This window comes from Trypanosoma rangeli, assembly GCF_003719475.1.
Source record: "Trypanosoma rangeli strain AM80 chromosome Unknown Tra_15.4_contig_00610, whole genome shotgun sequence".
Lineage (NCBI taxonomy): Eukaryota > Euglenozoa > Kinetoplastea > Trypanosomatida > Trypanosomatidae > Trypanosoma > Trypanosoma rangeli.
This window is the reverse complement of record NW_021706359.1, coordinates 1-6,777: the sequence shown is the minus strand read 5'-3', so window position 1 is coordinate 6,777 and position 6,777 is coordinate 1. Positions and strand designations below refer to the sequence as shown.

Genomic DNA, 6,777 nt, shown 5'->3' with positions numbered 1-6,777 from the left:
TGGTCCTGAGGCACTCACGCCCGTGCTGGGAAGGTGATCCAGCGGACACCCAGCGGCAAAAAGCACCTCGGTGCTGTTCGCGCAGGCCCCTAAACCAAAGGGCAATGCAAGCAGAAAAAAAATGCAGTCCAAAAAAGGACAGGCATGCTTTTAGTGTCTTCTTCACTTCCTTCACTGTCAAAAACCAACCCGCCGCCACGGCCCTGAAGGCAACAAGCTCAAAACCAAAAAAAAAACGACCAACGCAAATGCTACAAGTCACCAACGAGCGGTTGTGCAAAGGCTTGGCGAGGCCCACAGGAGCAGCCGTTACCCCGCACAAGAGCAGTTACGACAAGTCGAAGGCACGCACATACGTAAAAGGTAAAATCACGGCGCGTGCGCCACAGACACCGATAATCGAACCTTCTCTGAAGTTCTTGCTGAAATAGTAGAAGAAAAAAAAAGAAACTTTGCGCCAAAAGTGAACAGTCATGTTTCACGATTGCAACAAACCTTCCAAAGTAGACGCACGCCAGGCATTTAGCAGAAGAGAATGCAAAAGCAAAGCAACAAACGCTGAGAAGCAGAGTAGGCACATTTCGAACCCCGAAAATAGTCGCAAACAGAACACGGCACGTGGGGTACAAAAAAAAAAAATTTTTTTTCGCACGTATGCGGAAAGCACCAAAAGGGAATAAACAGTTGTTGGCAAGAGCACTGGCTGAAGTTGGGAGTGGAGAAACGCCGCACGTCTCGCTCCTTGAACCCAGTCATGCCAAGGGATGCTCCCGCGAGCCACAGGGCCGTTACCCGGTCAGGAAAAAAAACATTATTATTTATATCGGTTTTTTTTCTGTGGAAAACATTTAGAAAAACAAAAAGAAGTGCTGCCTCCTAACGACTGAACGGCATCGCGGCGATGACGGTGCTGGTGAAATTAAGTTAGGAAGATGCCCTCCGTTTTACTCGACTTCCAGCCCCCAAAGGCATTAGACACGCGCACCCCAGTGCCGCTGCGTGAATATCTCACCGCCTCCCCGGGCGCAACCAAACGCCTTTGATATTTCGCTCCACCGCCGCCTCGTCAGTTTCCTCTACACAACAGCAAACACCCCGAGGCCTCCACTTCTCTGGTCTCCGACGTGTGGCTCCCAGCTGGCGGCGACACACCTTGTGGGCCCCCCTCTCCAGTCACCTGCATCACTGTCTCCGTGGCGCTGTGGCATGGTCAATGGCATCAAGACAACATTTCCGCCGTGGTTCTGCTGGTTTTCACGCATCGCCTCATCGTCCTTCGCCAACATATTTTACTGTTTACTGCTCCCTCTACACGCTACATGCACCCAACACATGCATGGACACGACACGCACAAAAAAGTAAAGAAACGGTGCAAAGAGAAAAGAACATAAAGTACAAATGGCCACACACACACACATGGCAGCAGCACGCCCCGTCCGCGGAGGACAACGAACGACAAACGATGTTACAAACGACTCCCAACAAAAAAAAAAACCGTGAGAATAATTGAAAAAAAAAAGGAAAAAAAAGGAAAACGCGGCAGAGCGCGGCTGCGGTGTGGGCCGCTGCGAGCTCATGTCCTCCCTGGTCGCAATAAAAACAAAACAAAAATTTAATCGTCCCCCGTGTAGAGGAATTTATTCCCGGCGGTGTGTGTGTGTGCGGGAAAAGGCGCACATGCCCCGCACAGAGACCGCACACTTCTCACAGTGCCGAAAACGCCCACACGCCCAACAGAAGCAGCGGCGGCAGCACTTGTTTCGCACCGCCACATCCATCCGCGTGTTTGTCTTCCAGTTGCGCCACTATTTTAGTCTCAATCTCCCTTTCCGAGGACCTCCGCTCTGTGGCCACGGCCTTGTGAGGAGTCGGCAAGGGCGCAGGCTCCGGCACGGTTTGGGGTGCAGACAACGTGTCGCTCGCATGGTTACTGGAAGTTTTTTGAACTCGAACAGAATCGTCGCCTTGTGGTTTCGCGTCTTCCGGTGCTGGAATGGAAACTTTTCTCTTGTGAAGGGCACCAATCTCCGTGCCACCCAACGGGCGGTTGTACAGCAGAACGTTCGTCACCGTCACACGGTTCACATCGCTCGCTGTCCCTTCTGTGGCGCCGCCGTCCCCGCCAATGTAGAAGTGTTTGAGATCGTGCACGGCTTCGTTTCGCACTGCAGTGCCGCTTGTGAACTCCCCACACGCTGGCCGTTAACGTACACGGATCCCTGGCTGTCGCCCTCCCGCACGATCGCCACGTGGTATTTTTTATTTGGCTCCCACGTGCTGGTGCGATCGCCTCCATTTCCGCCCTTGCAAAGCACACTCCACTGCCTGTCCTTCGTATACGACAGACCCAAAAGCACAGTGCTGTCATTTATCCTCACACCCAACAGAGGAATTGGGCTGCTTGTTGCCTCCGGCACCGCGTGGATCGTCACCGTCGCCATAAGAGTGAAGTTGTAGTTCGCAAAGTGGTACCGCTGATTCTGCCCCTGTTTGCTCACCGGCCATTCCGCCCACGAACCACGCCCTTTGAAAATCACGCCCCCATTGCCAGTCCAATCCGGGCTTGCCAGTTCTCCACTCATTACAGTGGCGTTCACCCCGAGGTACTCGTCCTTCCATTGGCCCTCTGCAAAAGAGCCGGCCAAATACCCAGCCAGCCCTTCAGTGGGCACCGCTTTGCTGCAGCCCGCGCCAGGAGAGGCAGCTGCACCAGCCTCCGTTGGAAGGCACAACTGCTTGACACGTTCATCCACTTCCTTCCATGTTTTCACCACTTTCTTTATATGTTCCAGCTGCTCCGTCAGGTGCGCAAGGTGAAGGCCCTCAGACACCCCCACACCACCACTCACTCCCACTGAACTCAGCTCCTGCAAGGAGATCAACTCCTCCTTGCCCCTAAACAGTAGGGCACTGCCGGCCGCATGCTCATTTGCGTTGGGTATCGGCCCAACATCCATAATGTGGGCGGCGTCAGTGAGCCAAAGATGGAGTTGATCGGTTACGTCGTCTTTCAAAGTCACCGGCAGGGTGAGGAGCATCACGTCCCTTTCTTCAATCGTCGCGGTGATGAAGCCACTTTGGCCGCCAGATCCGTCACGCTCAAGTGCGTTGCCCCACACGCGCGAGAGTGTCCCAAGCGCCTCCGCCCACGTCTTCCCCATATTGCTCGACTCGTACACCTTGCGGTGACCCTCCTCACACGCAGTCATCATCAAAAGTCTCCCGCTTCCCCACTCCACAACGGCAGGATCCACGCAGTCCCCAGCTGCCATCCCCTGCGACAGCCTCCAATCCTTCTCCGGGTTACTGGAGTACATGATCAGCGAGACCTCTTTGTCTTCCTTCGTAATTGCCTTTGCGGGAAGTACGAGTGTACCGTTCTTCGTCACAATCCCCGCGCCCCCGCCAACAAAAAAAAACTAAAACGATTTCTCCTCCAGCGTTGGACTGAGCCCAGACTTAACGGCGCGAGCCTCCCAACTGATGATCTTCTTTTCCTGATCTTTCTTCTTTTCCTCAATTTTTCCAACAAGGAGCCAGAGATACATCGGAACGGCATCTTTCCCATCCTCCGCAGAATTCCCCTCACTCTGGAAAAGAAGATAGATCCTACTGCCCTTCACAACTGGCGTGGGGTTGTAGAAGCCCGCCTCCGCCACTTTACGCGGCATCCTGACGACATCTTGCACCACTGAGTTCTTCCAATCGGAGTCGGGGAGTGCCCAGAGCGCACGCTATCCAACCGATTTAACGAGCTCTACCAGGAGCGCTTTATTATCATTCTCGTCATTGGCTTGCGCGATGACGACCACCTCACCATCCACCTCAACAACGGACGGAACGGTGATTCAGATGAAAGATGACATCTGAGACGCAGCTGGCGCCGCCCCAGGAGAGCCTCCTCCTCCTGCTGTTCCTGAGATCGAGCTGCCCACGTTCGCCTCGGCGAGCACGGCCCAGCTGCTACAGCATATCAGCGCGAAGAAAAGCAGCAGCGCCGCAGAGGAAAACAAATACCGCGACATTTTGAGCGGTCGCTGACCGCTTTCTGTCTCCCTTCCCTCCGCGAGTTGATTCCGCTCGGGCCGCGACGGTTCAGTGCGTAGTTGAACGTGGCAGCAGCAACACTCGAGCATATATATATGCGTGTCTGGTCGGTGTGTGTGTGTTGCTGGTGGTGACTTCAGAGGCTTTCAATGTGCACAGCAGGCAAGTATCGCTTAGTCTCTTTCTTTGTGTGTAGACAAAAGAGAAGTGAAGGGGAAAAAAGAAAAAAAAACAAGGCAAAAAAAGGTTGGCGCTGCCCACGCCCACATCATCGCCATTTACTCCGCAGTACTCCCCGCTGCAGCTCACGGGCATCTAAATACACACAGGCACAAAGAGAGGAGAGCAAGGGGCCGAGTGTACAACGACTTCCGCCATAGCAAAAACCACAACGAATTCGGCCCCCACGCGGCTACACACTCCAAGAGACTGCCGCACCAATCAAGAAGAAAAGAGAAGACGTTGGACTGCGCAAAACGGCTGATCTCACGGGTTTCGGCCGGTATCCGTGGCGAACCGCGCGTTGGTGGGTAAATCCGTCTTTGTCGCGGCGCTTAAACCCGCACTTTGGGCATCACAAAAACAGCACTATGCGATCCTACGGAACGCCGTCATTCTTGGACAACCTGCGTTTTCTCAGTGGCCGCACCACGCTCCCTTCATGGAAATGCCAGCAGTAAAGCACCAGCTAGTCGATGTGCGTTAGTCCTTTTCAACGTGCCGTGCGTTGTTTCCCGCCAGCCTTCCTTGCTGTTTCGCCGAGAGGGGTCCGCTCTTTGGGGCGGTGGCTCCCCTGGGGTTGTTCCTCGCACTCTCTCTTGGCTCAAGTTTGACAGCGCGGGTGCTTGGCCCTACTTTCGGCGTTGTCCCCCATTTTCCCGCCGCCCTGCTTGCGTCGGATGAAGCGGGGCAAACCCCCGCACCGCTTACCACCCCACCCCGGCGGCGGCACCAAAGAAGCGCCCAGCCCTGAGACTAAGGATTTGCTACTTCTTTTTGGCGACGTTGCGCTTGGGTGCGGAAGAGGAGCAATGTTTCTACCAGCGCCTTGCCCCGCGGCACCCGCATTCGGGCGGTGTGTTTTCCGCCGCGCCCGCCGACCCCCGAGGTTTTTTTGCTTGGCCGCGGCGAAGCCCCGCATACAAAAGAAGCGAAAGGCACGTGCAAAACCATTCTGGTATTCGTACGGCGCCAGACAAGATGCTGTATGGGGGGCGGCTTTGGTTGGGAAGGCGCGGCCGCCAGCCGGCGTGCGGCCTCTGGCCCGTGGCCTCGCCAAGCTCGGGGAGGGCCCCCAGAGGAATTGCGGGTGGCCCGGGCACACCAAACAGGCCGGCACCCCACGGTGCCTCGCCACGCCGAAGGCCGCGCCACCTAACCGCGGCACCGCCATGGCAACCGCAGCGGGGAAGCCGGGGGAAAAGGCGATTTGTCTTTGAGCAAAACTTCTCGTGCATTGAGGCTGGCCCCAAGAGCGCGCCGCACCCCCCACCCCCCTATTCGCCACCCCCACCCCAACGAAGCCGCTTCCCACAAAATATGGCGCCTTCCCGGAGCGCGCGCAGGCTGTCGATTTCTGCAAAAGCCGGTTGAAAGGTCTAGCGGGCGCAAGTTTGGAAGTTTGGTCTCCTTGCGGCCCGCGCCGCCGCGCCCCCCCCCCCCCCCACGCCTCGCTTGGCGATGGCGGCGGCGCGGGCCGCAGGGAGGCGAGGAGATCCGCGCCAAGACGGGGGCCGCTGAGCCCCCCTGCGGGCGCCAGACGGTGGGGGCACTAGAAAACGGATCGCCGCCACTCTTTTAGTGGCGAAGCGCAGCTTCCCCTCTAACACGGCATCTTCCGGCATACTGCTTATCGGAATTCCCGCAGTGGGCATGCGTGCTTTGTGTTGCACCTAGATGAGTGCAGGTGAGCCGCCGGAGAGGCACCCCAATGTCGTGTACACGGCCCTCGCCCGGGGCAGGGCAAGGCACCACCTGCGCAGGGTCTCCCACTTCCGCCCTCAGAAACGTAACAAAATCGCTACCAAGCGGAGCGGGCATTGGCTCGCTGCCTGCTGCAGGCAACGGCGTGGGCGCTGCCATCGGCGAAGAAGCCATGGCGGACGAAAGCGCTGCAGCAAGACGGGCACTGTGAGTAAGCCCGTGGCGTTGATGAACAGGAAGAGGCCCCAACACTGCTCCCAGCGGAACTCTTCGCGTGAACGTTGTGGGGGAGGAGGTGGTTCGGTCGATGCAAACCCCGGCATGCCTGTTACATGGGGAATGCCACTGGCCAGTTTACAGTGCGGCCAGCAATCGACTGCCGCCGCATATGTAGGAGGATCTTGTCGCGGTGCACTGCAGCAGCGGATTTTCCCGCGACGGGGCACGCATGTGCTGCTCCTTCTGGGTCTGTGGGGTGCACCGATTGGCAAACTGCATTTTGTAGCAAACTCGAGGTGAAGGCAAAACCCAAAAAATATATATAACAAAACGGCAACAGCCCAAACGGAGAGCACATAACGTGTGTTTATTATTATAAAAATGAATTCGCACGTTGTCGTATTCTCTCTCCCTCTCTTTGTTTATTGAAAGAAAGGCATAACGAAAAACCAAAAATTAAAATTAAATATACAAACTTACCCCCAGCCCAGCAGACATGTATCCATCTTTCTGGTTGCCAGAAGAGGGAATGCGACCAGGCGTATTAGTTAATTCATCACATTTGAAAGCAGGGGTACGCTAGGCGT

General features: G+C 56.1%; 3 protein-coding genes across 3 annotated transcripts, besides 3 other annotated features; 2 read left to right on the top strand and 1 right to left on the bottom strand.

The window, feature by feature from the left end:
* Nucleotides 1–1,481: 1,481 nt before the first annotated feature.
* Nucleotides 1,482–1,536: a microsatellite.
* A 546-nt stretch (nt 1,537–2,082) lies between these two features.
* TraAM80_09543 (trans-sialidase) lies at nt 2,083–3,318 on the bottom strand (the record flags this gene model as incomplete). The annotated part of the gene is made up of 1 exon (XM_029386222.1): nt 2,083–3,318. One exon carries the CDS (start codon nt 3,316–3,318, stop codon nt 2,083–2,085), a length of 1,236 nt encoding a protein of 411 aa, XP_029233923.1.
* A 946-nt stretch (nt 3,319–4,264) lies between these two features.
* Nucleotides 4,265–4,293: a microsatellite.
* A 654-nt stretch (nt 4,294–4,947) lies between these two features.
* On the top strand, nt 4,948–5,487 carry TraAM80_09542 (uncharacterized protein; the record flags this gene model as incomplete). Its single annotated transcript, XM_029386221.1, has 1 exon — nt 4,948–5,487. One exon carries the CDS (start codon nt 4,948–4,950, stop codon nt 5,485–5,487), a length of 540 nt encoding a protein of 179 aa, XP_029233922.1.
* A 194-nt stretch (nt 5,488–5,681) lies between these two features.
* Nucleotides 5,682–5,722: a sequence feature (G-rich).
* Nucleotides 5,723–5,944: 222 nt separating this feature from the next.
* TraAM80_09541 (uncharacterized protein) lies at nt 5,945–6,490 on the top strand (the record flags this gene model as incomplete). Its single annotated transcript, XM_029386220.1, has 1 exon — nt 5,945–6,490. One exon carries the CDS (start codon nt 5,945–5,947, stop codon nt 6,488–6,490), a length of 546 nt encoding a protein of 181 aa, XP_029233921.1.
* Between the last annotated feature and the right edge of the window lie 287 nt (nt 6,491–6,777).